The sequence below is a fragment of the Protopterus annectens genome, chromosome 2.part2 (assembly GCF_019279795.1).
Source record: "Protopterus annectens isolate FY-2018-M chromosome 2.part2, PAN1.0, whole genome shotgun sequence".
Taxonomy (NCBI): Eukaryota; Metazoa; Chordata; order Ceratodontiformes; family Protopteridae; genus Protopterus; species Protopterus annectens.
Window position 1 is genome coordinate 1118218131 of NC_056730.1, and position 19136 is coordinate 1118237266.

Here is a 19136-nt window from a genome sequence, read left to right on the forward strand (position 1 = left end):
CTTACAGGCTTGGTAGGTGAGACACAGGTGTTGCTGTGCAAACTATGTTAGTTGTAGCAGTCTTGTGTTTTGGAGATCTCTGGTATTTCAGTAAGTTTTTTTGGGAGAATCTCTTAGTATGTTGATTTTTGTGTACTATGTGTATGAGTAGTGGTGGGTGGGTTGACAGCCTCTTCAGTGTTACTGTTTTGAGTGTGTGAGAGAGCATGGATTCAAGATTCTTGGTGCAGATATCTCTCGCACTCTGTACTAGAGTGAGTTAATAGTAGAGGGTTGTCAGTGTTCATGAGGCAATTGCTACACTGCCTCAGGAGACCCAAGTCAACAAGCTTGACAGGAGAAACAAGGGTAGTCCAACTGTCCATAATGCTAGGTTGAAGAACTGTTATCACAAAGGGGGGGGGGGTGACTTTTCAGGACCAATCAAGGAGGTGCTCAGTGGATGGATATTTTTTCCGTTTTTTTTGGCTGGTGGTTTAGTAAGATGCAGCTCACTGTCTCTAGTGGACACGGGCAACCTGTAAATGGTTAATCTCACAAACCCCTTCTTGTAAATGTTTCATCTCCCAAGCCCCTGCTTACACTTATCAAGGGTACCAGAACATGTCAGAGATTTGGAATGCATGGCTAGGCTTAAGAAGGCCCTTGTGGTTGTTAGCCTAGTAAACACCTATATGCTACAAATGTACAACTAAGGCAAACTACATAAAGTAATAGTAGCAGAAAGTACTGGGTCACATCAGAGGCTTAGGAGGTAATTGTTAAGAAGAAACTGAGAACTGTTTCATTGTTATGTAAAGCTTGGCATTAAATACCATAGTTCAAGTTATGTCGTAACCGAATAACTATGCAAGATAACCATGTGAGCAGCCAGAATGCAATTGAAACTGAATATTTTAACTCTGCACATTTTAGAAATGGATAGAGTGGCCTAAAGTCTGGATTGATCTATGAGTTTTTTTTTTTTTTTTTAGAAATAATTCACGAGAAATGCTATTCAGAAGTTGAGACATGTGAGGGAACATATTTAGTGCCACACTAGGCTGTGATTTGTTTTTCTGTTGTCATACAAAGTTGACTAATTAGTTGAATATAGCCAATCTGGAAATCTGAGACTTTAGCTCATTCATTGGAAGAGGTTAGATTGGAGTAACTTGGCCAGAAGATGAAACTTGCAAAACCGCTCTTTGTAAAAAGTCTTTTTTTCTTAGTAATTTGTTGACACTTGCAAACTTCTTTCAGAGAATGTGTAGTACATCACTAAGAACAACATTTGTAAAACTCTGTGCAGACCAGTCAATGACCCGCAGACTGTCAAACGTGGCAGTTTTTTTCTGTTTTTCCATTCTGACTGAATGGAAGTGTAGTCTGACAACAAATGGTAGGGCTACTTACTCTCACAGTCTGTGTTCTCATAGTGCATTATGGGACAGATTTAGATTTACAATGGAATCAAGATGTCTGCCTCCATGAGGGCAGATAAGGATGAAAAACTAAATAAGTAAAATTAGGAATGAGTACTTATTTTGATGCCAACAGCTTTGATAGGTACCATAACTCATGGAAAGATGAAAAAATATATGTTTTTTCATCATTTACATGCAGTGGTCCTTTAAATGGCCTTGTGGCAGTGAGAGAAAAAAAAAATCCCATCTATGATTCGACTTCATATAGCAGCTCAGGAGCTAGAAAAGCCAGCTAAAGAGGGCAGGAGTGAGTGGCTGAAGTCAGTTCACCTATCCAGAGTGGTGGAAAGAATGGTGAATTTTTTTTTTTTTTTTTTTTTTTTTTTTTGGCAGTCACCACCAGAGATTTGCTCAACACCAGAATTGCCAGCACTGAAGACATAAGCTTAGTGATCCCAATCTGACGCTGAGTTTAGTGTGAGTGTGTCTGTCTCTCTTTAAGTAAATGCATTGGGAGATTGTAGGTGCCTGCATCTACCACCTGAATGGAAATGCCTTTTTGCTGGATTGCTAACAAGAACACAAGCCATCTCTATGGCTGCCTGGATTAAGATCTGTCCTCTCTGCCTTTGTCTTAGTGCTGGGGATAACTAGTATTGATGGAAATAATTTCTTTTTAAACTAGTTGAAATATCCCTAATGTTGGTCCCAGGCAGGCATGACAGACTGCTTGCAAAGTTATACTTGGTGTATTCACCAGTTACGAGGTTGCTTTTGGGCTTGCCAGCCATTGTACCTGTTTTATGGGATTTTAAGCCTGGCTTAGTTTACTGCTAACTTTTGGTATTTTGTTATCATGGACTCTTCCCATTTGTAGTTTATCTAATGTGTTACATGTATGAGGTTCTCATTTTGTCAAAATAAACAGCTTATTTCTCTAGTTTGAGGGACTGTGACTGATGGTTACGCTACCTGCACTCAGTCAGTCCATTTGTTCCATGGCATGTGGGAGACCGGCATGCTTAAGAAAGGCAAAAGCCTTTTGACCCATTCATTCCTGCCTGGGGATCCCTGTTAGTCCAAGTGAACCTCAAGCAGCAAGAGATGGGTAGAAAAGAATGTGTCATTTTGCTGGGTCCCGTGGAGAGGACATCCCTTCCCTAACTGTGTTACTTGCAGATTCACCATAGAAGCCTTGTTGGGAGAGGAGGTTTGCTTCCTGCCACACACCCGTCTTTGCTTTCCAGTTCAGCAGGAGGGTCCTTGCCTGATGCAGTTCAAGCCAATATGGCCACTACAAGCAGGTGATAAACCCAGTCACTGCTAAGTGTCATGAGTGCCACAAGCTTAGTAACCTCTTCCACCTCAGAATGAGCAAGCAGCTAATACTTCCCTGACCAGTCCCTCAGAGACCCATGTTGCTAATTAAACATAAGCTTTGGGGCTGTAGTCAGGTCATCCTTCTATGCCAAGAGGTCACACCTGAATTTATGTCTCCTTGTAGTACAGGGCGAGTTTTGTTGGTGCATCGTAGGGCTGTTGCTGAGAATTTAGTGTCAGTACATATTTAAAGTAAGGTCATGTAAAAAAAAGACTTTTTTGTGAGCAAGACGCACTTCTTACACTGCCTTGAGGTAACTGTTATCTGTCAATTCTTGGTTAGCTCATGAAGTCCTTTTATACCTTATTTAAAGTAAGAGCCTTCTTGTATAACATATAGGCATAGAATTGTGTATTACAACCAGACTTGTTTAACTTTTATCAGATGACTTCTAAAGTGGTGAGTTCTGTAATAAATTTTAATTTTTAAAGAAATAGTGTAATATCAGGCACAAGATGTGTCATATCAGATACACTTGCAGAAAAGTCTGATGTGAGAGTGTTCAATCTCGCCATTTGTTCTTACACCTGGGTTCAGAGCCGATCCTCGGCTCCGTGTCGGCCGCTTGTCAAAGCTCTGCATCGAGAAGAAGCTCGAGACCAACCTAACTCCCACAATCCCCCTCTGCCTTTACCTCAGATCTAGTTTGCCGCTGCAACGTTCGCATCATATTTGATGAGCTCGGACCACCTCAAAGCTAAGATTTGTTATTTCTTATATTTTGTTTAAAAAATATTTCTCTTTAAAGTTGACTGTGTGTGTGTAGAGTAGTGTATCGAGGGTTTCTCGGTTCCGTATATAGTTTTTATATACTTTCTTAGAGTTTATTCCCTCGGGGCCTACCCCACCCCTTTAACTTACTGGATTGACTACAGGATTTGACTACTTACAGGATTTGACAATTTTCTACTGGATTTGACTTTTTGTACTGGCTTTTCTATTTTACCTGGATTTGACTTGTTAAAATGTCTGAAAAGGCTAAATCAGGCTTCAAAAGGTGCCAATGTGGACAGAAAATGTCTGTCACAGATAATCATAGTTCCTGCGTCTACTGTCTTGGCCCTCTCCATCTACAGGAAGATTGTTTCATCTGCCATTCTTTCAGTGGAAGGGTCATGACAGATAGGCGCAGGAAACTTATGGATAGGGGCCTTTTGAAGCCTGCATTCCAAGAGGCTCTGGCTGCATCAGACCAGGCATCTAAATCCTCGAAGGAATCGAAGACGTCGGAGCCCATGTCATCGGCTCCGAGCTCTTCATTTAAAGTTCGATCACCGGTTCCACAGACTTTGGGGCCGAGTGTTGAACTTTTGTCAGTTACCGAGCCTCGAGTCTTGGAACCGGTGACGGAGCTTCCTCCTCCTGTACTTTTGAGGTCGGCTCCGTCTTCGATTCCTTCGACGCGTTCTTCAAGGCCCCTCTCCGACACCGATGTAGACCGCGTGCTGCAGAAATTGATGGAGAATACGGCCTTATCCAAGCTCATCTCTGTCTCTTCTCAGTTGGTGTCGAGACTCGAAGGCCTTCCCTTATCTCCACCTGTTCCTCCTCCGAGGCCTATTCAGTCTTCGGAGCCGGGAGAGGCTGATCTGCTGATTGTGGAGCCCTCGGTGCCGGAACCGTCTTTTTCTCGGTCGGCACCGTTCACCTCGACTCCGTCGGATCCAGTACCGGAGTCTCGGAGCCGAAGATCCATCCTTGGATCGGGGACCGAGAGTCGGACCGATATTTCGGTTCCGACTCTCCCTCTCGGAGCCTCAGCTCGGATCGACTCGGCTCCGTCCTCGGGGTCGATGCCATCGGTGCCTGTCTTGGGGATTCCTCCGATTTCTTCGGAACTTGGGGATGTCTCTACTCGGGACCCGGGGGCTTTCGATCTCATGAGGAAGGTGTTGTCTGCTCAGACAACCACTTCAGCAGAGACGGCTTCTCCTTCCCATAAAGGACCGTTATCCTCCTCTGCGCCCACGGCTACACCTAAGCGTCTAGCACCAGTGTCTCAGCCACCCCTAGAGGGTGCCCCCTCTTCCTCGGAGGCTTCGTCGGATGCCCCCCCCCCGAAGAAGTTCCGAGGAAAAGATTGTGTAAGAGGAGACACTTGGATTCTCCACAGGAATCCTTGACATCGGACACTGACTTTGGATGAGTCAGAAGGGTCCCCTAAATCACCCTCAGAGGATGTCTCCTTTTCTGACATCCTGGAGATCCTAAAACAGAGAGGTGATTGGCAAGCCCTACCCCCTTCTGAGGATGAGTCAGTCTTGCTGAAGGCATTCGGTGCTCGCCCTTCCTCCTCCTGGGTCACTCCGCCCTTCGATGAGTTGATGGAATTGATTGCTCGGAGGGCGTGGGAGACACCTGACACGGTGGAGCCAGTCCCTAGAAAGCCTAATAAATATATTACAGCCCCCCAAGACAAGGCTTATCTAACAAAGGGAGTTCCAGTGGACGCTATGGTGGTGGCAGCGGCCACGAAAAAGGAGATGTCTGAATCTTCCTCATCTGTCCATCCGCCTAACAGAGATTCTAGGACTATGGACAGGTATGGGAAGCGCATTTTTAGTTCAGCGGCTTTTTCTATGCGATCCCTGAACTATTTGACCCATTTTACACGTTTACAGAGGGATCTAATCAAAGAGTTGGGAGATACCCTCCAGGGTACTACAGATGCTGCTGTCTCGGAGAAAGTTACAGCACATCTCAATACCCTTACATCTATTGCAAACTCGTCCATGAGGCTGATCTCATACGCAGTCAAGGGTCGAGTAGGGCAGCGGCTTCAGCGATTGCTCTTCGTAGACAATCCTGGATGCGCTTATGTTCCTTTGCGGAAGCCTTCAAGTCTTCCTTTACTAACGCCCCATTTGATGGTGCCACTCTTTTTGGCCCCAAAGTGAAGGAGACCCTTACCCGGTGTGAGCAAGAGGGAAAGACTGTCTGCTGTCGGAGTCCGTTTTTCCACCCCATCCAGACCGTACCCCAAAGGGCAACGTGGTGGGAAAATGTGGTTTCGAAAACCCCAAGGCTCTTTCCCAGGCACACAGGGTGATGCCCCCTCTAGAGGCAGAGGAGGGGGCAGAGGTGGAAGACGTCGCCCTGGCGGCAGAGGGGGTCCGCAAAACCAAGGTGACAGGGATACACTCCCCGGGAAACCTTTCCAGCACTCCTGAGAGGAGGCCCGGCTGTCCTGCTCTGGAGGCAGTCGGGGGTCGCTTAGCTTTATACCCTCAGGCCTGGCAAAGTCTTACATCAGACAATTGGGTAAAAAGCATTGTTACCAGAGGTTACAAAATTCCCTTCCTATTGCCCCCAATTCCGCAGAAAAGACTCCCAGATGTTCCGCCCCATCTGCGAGGCCCTGCAGCTATAGAAATTTCAAAGCTGCTAGAAAAAAGAGTCATCCAACCAGTCCCAGCGGACCAGAGAGGATTCGGAACTTACTCAAGGTTCTTTTTAATTCCAAGACAGGGGACTGGAGGCCAATTCTGGACCTAAGCAAACTCAATACCTTCATCAAGAAAGAAAAGTTCCGGATGGTCACGCTTCAATCGATCCTTCCATTTTTACAGAAGGACGACTGGATGTGCTCAATAGATCTAAAGGACGCATACTACCACATCAAAATGGCCAGGGCGTCCAGGGATCACTTGCGCTTCCGGCTGGGAGCCAGTCACTTTCGGTTTCGAGCCCTGCCCTTTGGTCTGACCTCAGCCCCCAGGGTTTTCACCAAATGTATGGCAGTGGTAGCGTCTCACTTGAGGCGCCTGGGATTCCAGGTGTTTCCGTATCTGGACGACTGGCTCCTTTCTGCCACCACCGAGCGTCGACTGATTCAGGCCAGGGATTACACACTTCAACTCTGTGTTCATCTCGGAATTTCCGTAAATTTTGAAAAATCTTTACTACAGCCATCACAGCATATCTCATTCATAGGAGCAGAATTGGATACGCGTTGCTTAATCCTAAGACTTCCTCCAGAAAGGATAACCTCCCTACAAAACCATACATCTCTTCTTCTATTATCCAGGAAATCCCCAGCAAAACTGGTTCTGAAGGTTTTGGGTCTCATGGCAGCTTCTCTCATTGCAATACCCTTGGGAAGACTGCACATGAGAGTTCTTCAATGGCTACTGTTTGCACAATGGTCGTTCCAACACTTACCCCTGACACACGAAATCCACATCACAAACATATGCAAATCACACCTGGCTTGGTGGCTTCAGACTTGCAATCTTTCCAGCGGAAGACCATTTGTGCTACCCACGCCGACAGCTACGGTGACCACGGACGCTTCCCTGATAGGGTGGGGGGGCATCTTTCAGGGACAGACAGTCCAAGGCGAATGGTCCAATTTGGAGTACAATCTGCACATCAATGTTCTAGAGTTGAGGGCAGTGTTTCTAGCGTTGCAACACTTTGCTCCCCTAGGGACAATTGCAGTTCAGTCGGACAACATGTCCGTAGTATGGTACATAAACAAACAAGGGGGAACCAAGTCTTATCAACTATGCAGAGAGGCCATGAGAATTTGGCAATGGGCGGAGTCCACGGGTCGCTTTCTGATAGCAACGCACATCCCGGGGTTATCCAACGTCATAGCGGACAGGTTGAGCAGAGCCATCCTGTTACCTCACGAGTGGTCCCTCAAACAATCAGTTGCGAAGGAAATTTTTCGCAAGTGGGGCCAGCCTTCCTGCGATCTGTTTGCGTCTCCAATGAACGCCAAATGCAGAAGCTATTTTGCCCTATTACCCCCTCCAGAGGAAGTCCCCAGGGACACTCTGGTTCACGATTGGCCCCCTGGTCTCCTGTACGCTTTTCCTCCTGTTCCCCTGATTGCAAAATTCTTACAGAAAGCCAATAACCTGCAAAGGACAATTATCCTCATTGCCCCATTCTGGCCTCGTCAAATCTGGTTTCCCTTTCTTCTGGCACACCGAATTCGGGAACCCTGGATCCTGGACCCGGAGCCGGATCTACTGACCCACTCGTCAGGGGCATCCCACCCGTCGCTACTCTCCCTCAGACTAGCAGCTTGGCTGCTCCGCTTCCCTTCTTAGCCAGGTCTGATCTTCTTTCCCCTGCAGTTCGAAATATCCTGGTGGCTTCTCATAAAGCTTCCACTACGAAAATTTACAGTAGTAAATGGAAGCGTTTTGTGCACTGGGCAAATACACATCAATTGGACCCCGTGATAGCTCCTCTAAATAGGGTCCTGGAGTTTTTAACCGAACTGTTCCACCAAGGAGCTTCTCCTGCCACTTTGAGAGTGCAATTGGCTGCCATTTCAAACTTTCATGTGGAAGAAAGTGGGGCTCCTATTATGGCTCACAGACTTTGTAAGGCCTTTCTAAAAGGATCTTTCCATATTAGACCTCCAGTTAGAAGTCCTACATCACCTTGGAACTTGAACCTTCTTTTATCTCAACTGATGCCACCACCTTTTGAACCAGCCTCTTCCTGTCCTTTGAAGTTTTTGTCATGGAAGACCCTCTTTTTGGTGGCTATTACATCGGCCAGACGGGTGTCGGAGCTTCAAGCTCTTTCCGTTAAACACCCTTATTTGATCTTTCACCCTGATAGAGTATCTCTTCGCACTAATCTATCTTTTCTTCCCAAAGTTTGCTCCGTTAATAATATTAATCAGTCCATTGAGCTCCCCACCTTTTTCAAAAACCACTCCAATAAGTTGGAATACATGTTACACAAGTTAGATGTTCACAGACAACTCAGATTTTACTTGGATAGAACAAAAGATCATAGAAAAACAGACCAGCTTTTTATAGCCTTTGCAGACAGCAAGAAGGGTATGGCAGTTACGAAATGAACCCTTTCCAAATGGCTTTCCGATTGTATTATTTTTGTTTATACTGCCTCGGAGCAAACTTTACCTGTCAAGCCCAAAGGACACTCTACAAGATCAGTATCTACATCCCTGGCTCATGCAGCCCGCCTACCGTTAGACACTATTTGTGCGGCTGCTACTTGGTCTAAACCACATACATTCATTACTCATTACAAAGTAGACAGGATTTCTAGGGACAGGGCAACCTTTGGTTCCACTGTGCTCAGGAACGTTCTCCCGTGAGTTCCTCAGGAACATGGAGCTAGGGACGCTACCCAGGTGTAAGAACAAACGGCGAGATTGAACACTCTCACATATAGAAGTTATGTCCTTACCATAATGTTCCATGTGGAGTGTTCATCTCGCCTTTGTTCTTACATTCCCACCCTCCCACCCTCAGGAAGAACGTCCAGTTTAGGTGTCTGGTTTGGTTTTTCCTGCTTCTGCCTTAAGCAGTTGTTGTATATATATATATATATATATATATTTTTTTTTTTCAGCTATGTTGTTCTTGGCATGAATGTGTTATTCTCTCTGTTGACTTCTGGTTTGCTTGCAAACTAGATCTGAGGTAAAGGCAGAGGGGTATTGTGGGAGTTAGGTTGGTCTCGAGCTTCTTCTCGATGCAGAGCTTTGCCAAGCGGCCAACACGGAGCCGAGGATCGGCTCCGAACCCAGGTGTAAGAACAAAGGCGAGATGAACACTCCACATGGAACGTTATGGTAAGGACATAACTTCTATTTATGGCAGCTGTCAAAGTGTTTCCTTATATTAAGTAAAACTAGTAGTTTCCATCATCTCCCACAGTTTACAAGCAGTTAATTCTTCTTGCCTTACAGAAAGAAACACATGGTTGCTTTCTGCCTGCAACCTAGGACATTTAAAACTCCAAGGAAAAAAATATAAAGAAACCCTGCAGTAAATCAAGATGAAAAGAAGAAAGTAGCCTAACTATACTCACAGAACATTGGAAGTACTTTCACATCAGTCTCTGGCATAATATCACTTACAAAATCTATAGTAGTAGTGATGGGAAAGAGGGGTGGTGTAGGAAGTTGGTCTGTTCAGGCTGGGCAGGAAAATATATTCAGCAGTAAGGGTCTGCAATAGCAAAATTAGGTAAGATATGTATATTGGCAGGAGTTGTAAGTAGACAAATGGAGGGGTTAGTTGAATACCTTTACTGGAAGATTACAGCAGGTAAAGGAAATGGCACTGCCATTGATGTTGCATTTAGTTAGACGTGGTAGAGAGAACATGGTATAAGTGGTTTAAGGAATTAGAGGAAATGTGATAAATATGTATTGACTGGAAAGTGGGTGAGAAAGTTAGGTTAAAGGCAGTCTTGAAGAATGGAGATGTGGGATTTTGGAAGCTAGGTAGTGATCACCTGTATTTTTCTCAGAGTTTGAGAGGGTGGCAGGATAGTGAATTAGCATTGATAGTGTGAAAATTAGACAGTAGGACAGGGCAGGGCTGAGGTGTTATGAAAAAGTAGAAAATACACCATAAGGAAATAATCAACTATACGAGTATAGTCATGATTTTTTGGTCAGGAAAGTTTATTAGGAGAAAACATAGGAGGAGTATAAGACGTATAGGAAGAAAACACAATGAGAGCATGTGTTACTGATGAGTTTGGTTTCAAATTCAGATAGCTTGATGAAATAAAGTAAGCATTTAATGTGAGGGAGGAGCTTAATTAGATGTAAGACTGAAAAAGTTCTTGTGTTTAGTGCACAACAGATGGGGAATAATGGTAGTGGATGGATGACAAATAATGAAAGATGCGTTGTTGTGTAGGGAGAAAGGAAGTGTTGGTACCAGGTGCTAGTTGGCAGAGTTGATCAAGGAGGAATGGAAAAGTTGAGGAAGAAGCATAACGTGGAAAATAGTGTGGTGTGAGGGTGGAGTTTGGGAAGCCATCTAGATATGTACAAAGTTATTGGTGTCAGTTGGGAGTCATTCAAAAATGACAGTTTGGTTAGAACAAAATGCCAGTTAGGCTTGAGAGGCAAATGTGCATTGGAGTTGGGGGATATGGGAACAACAGTCTTCATCTTTGGAATGAGAAGTTTAACTTTCAGGAATTAGTAACAAGTATGATCCTGTATCCAAAATGGTGGGTGTGCCTCTCTGTGGCTGGAGTAAATAAGAAAAGAGTGGGTAATGATGGTTAAAGGTGAAACTAGAATTCATTGTCAGTGGGTTAAGATGGCAACTGAAAAAGTGAAAGAAATGAGAGTAGTGAATTGGGTAAATGACTGGCAAAACGTGTGAAGCATGTAGCTACATGTCTGGGGAGTTAGAATCAGGAGATGGAGAAAGTAGAAGGTGGTTGTTGGATAAAATGATAAGGAAGGAGTTAGATTCATAATGGTTATTGGACTGATGATATTCTTGGATAAAAATGTCTAACGCACTAGGTCATTATGTAGTGTGAAATGTGTGCCCATGATGTAGCAGCTTAAAGAATAAAGGTAGGGAGTGATTATAGATGTAGATATGCAAGTAATATGAGAGAGTGATAAGACAGGATGCAGCATTCAGAATGGAACTGAGAGTGTGCTTTATGTGCTGTAAATGTTTACTGTGTATTGCTTTGTAATGTTTGAGAGCAATAAATTTTTACATAAGAATTGCATGCAGCCTTGAAGAACTGCTCTTGTGTGAAATTAATGGTTCAGTTTGCATATCAATAACAATTTTTAAAAGATACAGAAGTGGCCTGGCTCCATGGCATAGAGAACTAAACTCATGACTATACCCAGAGTATCTCAGTTTATTTAGCCATTCAGATACTGGAGCAGTCTGCACAGGGATAGTGGGAGTGCAACACACGACATCAGTTTGCCTATCTTAGGTTGGTTCATTGTGGGAAGACAGTGGTGCTCATGGCTTGCAGGAGTGCTGCATTATTATTCTGTAGTCAGAGGCAGTGTGTTGTAAATGTATTCATTCAGCAGTCTTTGAAGCCTTCATTTCAGCATAGTGAGCATCACAGCTAATGTGTAGGAGGCCGGGGAACTCCACTTTGAGATCACTATGGACGATGGCCTATTCTGTCATTTTTAGAAGTGAATGGCATAGGACTCTTGGCACTTGGAGGAAAAATAGGTCAGTAAATGACCCAAATGGCAGCTAAATTATCAAGTACAGGTTTGGGACAAACCAATTAAAGAAAAAAAAGACGTAGCAAATGAAACTTGGAACTTGATTCCATTAAGACTGCCCTTCTGTCTGCATTATTTGAGAAGATCACTAAATCATAAGCTCTACATTCCACTGTAGAATGTGTTCTGCTGTCATGCAAGTTACGTTTAGGTGGTAAAAGCACCCAGTATGACAATCTCAAACCACTTTCCTGCAAAGCAGCAATATGTAATCCATATGCTAGATCTTATGGATAATCAAATATAGTGAATACTAGAAAATGGAAACTGATCATCTTGAGAATTTTGTAAACCATGTGTAACTGACTTCTGAGATAAAGTTCGGAAGAACATAATGTTTCAACAGTTCGATTTTGCTTAACTTTAATACTGCATACTGTCATAAATACATTCTTTAGTAATATTTACTGTGAATTGATATGGCTGTTTAGCTAATTTCCTTTTAAAATCTTTTATTACATTGTAGTCTATTAGTATAGCTGTCATACTTTGTCACTGTAATTTCATGTATATTAGGGGTAGGCAAGTGGAATAGAAGACCTCATCAGATTTTGAGTGTTTATTACCTCATTAATGAATAATGAGGAAGTGAAATATGGCTCTTGACATGAATATTGAGGGTTTGTGTTTTAATATGATTTTTCATCTAGTGAAGATGTCTAGAAAGTGGAGAGATTTGTAACAGATTGTGTTATTGAAGTGAGTTTGCACAACATCTTGTGGTACACCTAAGCAAAATTTCTCTAAAATCAAGGATTTATCATTAGTATGAAGTTTTGCCAGAGTAGCCCACTTCCCTGATTGTGGAACAAAAGGAAACACAACCCACAGCAAATAGCTTGCGTTTATATTTTTACATGGAATTATGTTGAGCAGATCTGCACCAAGGAGGCGGCTCTCATGCTGTCAGTAGTTAGAAGTAAAGGGAATGCCATTAAATCTGTAGTATAGTGAACTATTTTATATTACTTTGCCATTTTCCTTACTGCGTTGCATTATGAAAAGCAGCATTATATCATATTCAGGTTATGAGTTTTACTAGTGTGGCTGTGGGTATATAAACTACCTGGGTATAATATTTGATCCTTTTACTGTTAGTTTTCAAAATGTACAATGAGTGTACCCACACTGACATAATGCCTGTTTAAAGTTGTAATGTCAGTAAGTATTGTGATCATCTGAAGTCACAAGACAGGAAGAAAGGGGTAAGCAGTGATAGTTTTCGAAATGTACGGTGAGTGTACCCACACTGACATAATGCTCATCTAAAATTGTAATGTCAGTAAGTATTGTGATCATCTGAAGTCGCAAAACAGGAAGAAGGGGTAAGCAGCGAGTCTTTCATATGTCCATTTAAAAGTCCTGCTGAAGCTGAGGCGCTTTGTTTAAGTCACTTTTGTCTGTTCTCATTTTAAACCCACTGTGGGTCACTAAATGGTCATAAAAATGCTACTGCAAACTGTCACTAATTTTATTTTTCTGCAGTCACACAGAATTAATTGAAATATTAATGTATGTTCTTGAAATGTAATTGTGCTTTTCTTTTTGCTTGCAGAGAAGATGACAGAGTGGTCACGGTAAACACCACCCCCTTGATAAATGTTCCATATTCATTTGCTGTTCAGCAGTTAAGGAAGTGTGGAAAAGTAGCACAGATTGTAAGTAGCCAAGAATTTTTACCTTAGTAACAAAGTAATGCTTTTTGTAGGAACAATGAAATATTACAGAATTTTCAGTTGTTTAATTAGTCTTAAGTAGAAGAAGGCATCACTGTACTCATTGACTCGCAGTTTAGTCTTGTATACCTGTAGCTTCCATTTGCAGTGATCTGCTTTTCAATCAGGACATTACTGAAGTTTCACCTGCTTCATAGTATTCAAAACCATTGCTAGTAATGGTTGAATTTTGCTGTGAGGAAAATACCCAGTGGTAACTCATATATGCTCATCGCGTTTCACTGTTGCAGTCATTACAATTGGGTTATCCTGCTGGCAGACTACCCGCAGTCGTCCTGAATTCCAAAGTCCTGGTCCGGCATCGGTTGCTGTCACCTCCTCCCTGACGTCAGTGCGCCAGGGGTATAAAAGATGCAGTCGACGCCATTTTCTTCACTTTTTCTTGCCCCGGATGTCAGGTGCCCCAAAAAGGGTAGGCTAAAAATATGACAATAAAGCATGAATGCACCAAAGTAAATTATTCCTTCATCTACAAGCAAATACATCACCAAGGTTGTATAGAGTAGAGAAGTACAGATAAGTTCCAGCAAAGATTAGGGGGATGGTGAGTGGGTAACCTGGACTGCAACAGTGAATACACTCAAACATCTACATTTGTGGTAGGTACACAACTGTACTATGTTCATCGTGTTTCACTGGTGCAGTCATTACAATTGAGTTGAATCCCAAAGTGGCTGCTGCTCTGGTTGAATGTGGCCTAATGCCCTTAAGCACTGATTTGCCATGCTGTGAATAGCAGAAACGAATGCAGTGGCCTATCCATTTTGAAATAGTCTGCTTTGAGATAGCCTTTCCTTGTGATCCTGCGCCATATGCTACTAGAAGTTGTTCAGTCTTTCTGAAAGCTTTGGTTCTGTTCAGGTAGAAGCATAGCTGCCTGTGAATGTCCAGAGAATGCAGAAGTCTCTCACCCTTATTCTGTGGGTTTGGATAAAAGTTAGGCAAATGAATTGTTTGATTCAGGGCACACTGGACACTACCTTAGGCATAAATGTGTGACGTCAGGGAAGAGGCGACAGCAACCGATGCCGGACTTAGCCTTTGGAATTCAGGCCGACTGCGGGTAGCCTGCCAGCAGGATAGCCCAGATGTCCTTCAAGGATGCATCTGCAGTCCTTACAGATGGGTTGTCCTGTCGTCAGGCAGCCCTTCGGTCGGCCGGATTCCAAAGTCTGGGTCTGGCCTCGGCTGGTGTCGCACTTCACCCGACGTCATAGCGGCAGTTCTTCGGGTATAAAGGCATCAGCCGACGCCATTTTCCTCAGTCTTTCTTGCCGCGTGGCGCCCGAAGCAGAAGCTGTTCGCAAGTGCCGGTCGGTCAGAACCAGAGATTACTACTACCGAATACTTCTACTACTACCGAAGACTTCTAAAAAGCTAAGTACCCCGTTGGGGACTCTTTCTTGCCTCAGCCGATGTTAGAAAAAGTGAATAACTGTTTAACTTGTGGGAAACAAATACCTCATAAAGATTTCCACTCTTACTGCTTACCTTGTTTAGGCCCAGCCCACGACGTAGCAGCTTGTCTAGCCTGTGCTTCTTTTAACCGACAGACGCTTAGACGTCGGTCGGAATTTGCTGAGGAGTTTTTCGGCTCCGATTTTGCTTACATTATGCCGTCGGATCCTCCGACTACGCAAATATCTAAAAAGCGCAAGGAAAAGGACCGACACTCGCGGTCCGCGGTTTCGGCCGAAACCGTGGTTAAGCCAACCGCGAGTGTCTCGGTTTCGGCTGAAACCGAGCAAGCGGTTCTCCCTTCAGCCGAAAACTTACCTCCTACCGAGGCCTCTTCCAACCTGGTGGAATCGGCTTCTGAAATCCCACCTGCTCTTGCAGTTTCCCAGGAATTATATGACACTATTCCCTTGGATATTTCAACCCCTGCACGTGGAGCTGCTAGGCCACCTGCAACCATGTCTATTAAGGCCTTTGCCAGGGCTAAAGCAGCTAAATCTACTAAATCTGTGCCTGCTAAGACCCCCTCTCACAGGCCTAGCTCTAGTTCACAAATGCTTAGTCTAGCAGAGGATCTCATTTCTTTGATCCGGGGATCCCAACCTCACCCAGACAGGGCCTCTCACCCACCTCCAGAGAAGAGGCCTAGAGCAGAGCCCCCTGAGCCAGTTTCTACAGATGACTCCTCTGATGATTCAGATAATACAAACCCTCCAGAGGGCCCTTTCTCCCCTTATGAAGACTCTGATGCTGAAGAGTCCATTCCTTCTGCCTCTCCGCCTGAGGAATTTTCCTTTGGGGAAACCTTGCATGCTATGAGGGAACAATTTCAGTGGCAGGGCCAGGATTTCTCAGACTCTAGAAAAAGGCTTAGAACTTTTCTGCATTTACCACAACATAGGCCTTTAGCCATCCCACCAGTTCTCTCTGTTGTGGATGATGCATTTAATTATGCTTGTACTGCTCCTGATTCATTACCTCCGGCCCCTGCTAACCCCGATAGGTACTACAGGGTCCCGGACACGCATTATCATTTGTATAAGGCTCCTTTTGCAGATCCCGAGACTATCTCCCAGGGACCTAAGGCTGTAGCAGCTACCTCTGCCAAAACCCTCCCTCTGAAAGGGAATCCAGGTCCTTAGAGAGATGGGGTAAAAAAGTTTACACTTCTGCTACTCTTTCAGCTAGGGCCTTGAACTGTCAATTCCACATGATCCAGTATCAAGAATTTATGTTAGACCAGTTAACCAAAAAGCTGTCCTCGGATGAACCATTAGACAAAAAATCTGTTCAGGAAATGGTACATAACATTCAGCAAGTCAGTAACCATTCCTTAAAATGCGGCTATGATGCACTGGAGGCTTTCTTTAGATCAGCCAAGACTGGCACAGTTATCAGAAGACATGCATGGTTAAAAGAGCAGGCCTTACCAGAACATGACAAATCAAAGCTACTAGATGCGCCCATGGACAAGATCAATTTGTTTGGCTCTCCTGCACAACAGGTGCTGAAGAAGATGGAAGAGAAGGCAAAATCTGTCCAGACAGTGAAAGATTTCTTACAGGTCCAACCTCCAAGGTTTAGCAGGAATTGGCCCTCCAAGAATTGGTCCTTTCCACAGACACCTCCAGAGCTCAGAGGCAGGAATAGGCGCTCAAGAGGCAGAAGTCAATCCAGAGGTGTCTACAGGGGACGCCAGTGGCAGGGTAACAACCAGGGAGGTACAGCCACAGATACAGCCACCACCACTACTACAGGACAATCACAGTGACTTGGCTCTGGCACCGCCTACCAGGGAACAACTAGAAGCACCCTTAGGTGGGAAGCTAGCCTTATTTTCACTAAACTGGCATTTCATCACAGGAGATAAGTGGATTTTGCAGACAATAGACCAAGGTTACAGGTTGCACTTCCATACTCTACCAAGGAAGAGAGGAATGCCAAACCTACCTCCAAATCAAAAGGCAGAAGCTCTAAAACAAATAACTCACTTACTAAGGATGAGAGCTATAGAAAAGGTACCACCTATGGAGCAAGGACAGGGATTTTACTCAAGACTCTTCCTGGTACCAAGAAAAGAAAACAAATGGAGACCTATTCTCGACCTGTCCGCTTTAAACACATTCCTCATTGTTCCAAAATTCAAAATGCTGACTCTACAGCAGCTTCTTCCCATGTTGGGCAAGGAGTCTTGGCTGGTAACTCTAGATCTCAAGGAGGCATACCTGCACGTCCCCATATGACCAAATTGCAGAAGATACCTCAGATTTCTTGCAGGATCAGAGCATTATCAATTCTCAGCATTGCCCTTTGGCTTATCTACTGCGCCCAGAGTGTTCACGAAATGCCTGGCATCAGTAATTGCTCATTGCAGGCTTCAGTGAATCCAAATCTACCCTTACCTGGACGACTGCCTGATACAAGCGGACAATAAAAACAAGCTAACAGAAGACTTGAAAAGGGTCATTTATCTACTGCAAGCCCTGGGATACACAGTCAATATAAAAAAGTCAAGACTGATGCCATCCCAAAGGATAACCTTTTTGGGTGCAGAGCTGGACACATCAAAACAAATGGCATTCCTAACAGTAGAAAAACAGGAACAACTCCCTCTCTACTTCTTGGCATTAACAAAGCAGAACCAGCTAACAGCAAGAAAAGTCCTGCAAGCCTTGGGTTTCATGGCATCCTGCATAATATTGGTTCCACATGCCAGACTGCATATGAGAAAGTTACAGTGGTACCTAAGGAATTTATGGTCTCAGCACAAGCACAGCCTAGAAACCCAAATTCCAATAATCCCATGTCTGAAACAAGAATTCCAATGGTGGGCTCAGGCCTGTCAATCAAACAAAGGACTGCCCTTCCACAACACTCAACCAAGCCAGACCATCACAACGGACGCCTCAGACCTCGGTTGGGGGGCGCACATGCTGGACAAATGCATACAAGGCTTATGGACTCAAGACCAGCTGCACCTACACATAAATCAAAAGGAAATCCTGGCAGTAAAACTGGCAATTCAGACATTCAGACCATTTCTCCAACAAGGCCAACTGTTGATAAGGACAGACAACACCACAGTTATGTGGTACATCAACAAACAGGGAGGCACACATTCGTACCCTCTATGCCGGATGGCAATGGACCTCTGGAATGTGGCCCTGAGCTTCAACATTCAGTTGCAAGCAATTTTTGTGCCAGGAAAAGAAAACATTCTAGCAGACTTACTAAGCAGAACTACCACGGATGCCCACGAATGGATGCTGCATCCGGACATCTTCAAAACCATTACAAGAAAGTGGGGACTACCAGAAATAGACTTATTTGCATCCCCACACAATCACCAACTGAAGAAATTCTGCACAAGGACGTACCACCCACTTGCTTGGAAAGTGGTCTCCTTATCTTTCAGTTGGAAAAACCTGACAGCATATGCATTCCCACCTCTTCCTTTGATGCACAAGGTGCTATTGAAAATCAAAGAGGACCGACCAAGGATCATCCTGATAGCTCCAGACTGGCCAAGGCAACATTGGTACCCACTACTGAGGAGCGTGTCTCGGGAACAAATATGGACTCTACCTCTAGTTCCCTTACTGTTAACACAGAACAACTACAACACCCTGCATCCAAACCTGAAAACTCTGCAGCTGTCTGCCTGGAACATTGCATAAGACCAAATAACCCAGATTTATCTCAAAGGGTTAAAGACATTATCTTGGAGGCTCGCAGACCCTCAACAAGAAAAAATTATTCAGCAAAACGGAAAAGATATCACATTTGGAGTACTGCAAAGGGAGGAAATGTGTCACTGGTAAACATAGCCAACATCCCGGAATACTTGGCAGAGCTCTTCCACAACGGCCTGTCCTATTCTTCCATTAAGATTCATGCATCAACTATTTCAGCAGAATACAACTTGGATCCTCCCATCTTCTCACATTCTCTGCTCAGGCAGTTTCTGAGAGGAATTAAAAATGTAAAACCACCTAGGAAACCACCATTGCCAGCATGGGACTTAAACTTTGTACTAGAAAAGTTGACACTCCCTCCTTTCGAACCAGCAGCAACAGCAGACTTACAATACTTATCATGGAAAACTGCTTTTCTGCTTGCAATCACTTCAGCAAGAA

The 19136-nt window shown here is 44.2% G+C and overlaps 1 protein-coding gene across 3 annotated transcripts in view; it reads left to right on the forward strand.

The window, feature by feature from the left end:
- TJP2 (tight junction protein 2) overlaps positions 1-19136 on the forward strand; it is a 2224967-nt gene that overhangs the window by 1086584 nt on the left and 1119247 nt on the right. For all 3 annotated transcript variants that reach the window (XM_044064349.1, XM_044064348.1, XM_044064350.1), the window contains one exon: positions 13362-13464. In XM_044064349.1, the coding sequence (XP_043920284.1) occupies positions 13362-13464 (103 nt within the window). The remainder of the gene's footprint in view (positions 1-13361; positions 13465-19136) is intronic.